The 211-nt window shown below is 63.5% G+C and overlaps 1 protein-coding gene across 1 annotated transcript in view; it reads left to right on the top strand.

The window, feature by feature from the left end:
- The first annotated feature begins 42 nt into the window (after positions 1-42).
- RPUSD1 (RNA pseudouridylate synthase domain containing 1) overlaps positions 43-211 on the top strand; it is a 1543-nt gene continuing 1374 nt past the window's right edge. The window contains exon 1 of the mRNA XM_010159781.1: positions 43-195. Coding sequence (XP_010158083.1) covers positions 43-195 — 153 coding nt within the window. The remainder of the gene's footprint in view (positions 196-211) is intronic.

Genomic DNA, 211 nt, shown 5'->3' with positions numbered 1-211 from the left:
TCACCCCGATTCCCCCTGCGTGCTCCCTGCAGGGCGCTGGCCATGGAGCCGGGCACCATCGACAACCTGTCCATCCTGTACCAGAGCTCCGACTTCATCGTGGTCAACAAGCACTGGGACATCCGCATCGACAGCAAGATGTGGTACGAGACGCTGACCCTGCAGAGCCAGCTCAAGTACCGCTTCCCCGAGCCGGCCGACCCCGACACCT

The sequence above is a fragment of the Eurypyga helias genome, unplaced genomic scaffold (genome assembly GCF_000690775.1).
Source record: "Eurypyga helias isolate BGI_N326 unplaced genomic scaffold, ASM69077v1 scaffold25459, whole genome shotgun sequence".
In the NCBI taxonomy this organism is placed as follows: domain Eukaryota; kingdom Metazoa; phylum Chordata; class Aves; order Eurypygiformes; family Eurypygidae; genus Eurypyga; species Eurypyga helias.
Note: the sequence above shows the minus strand (reverse complement) of the source record. Positions and strands in the feature narration are given on the sequence as shown.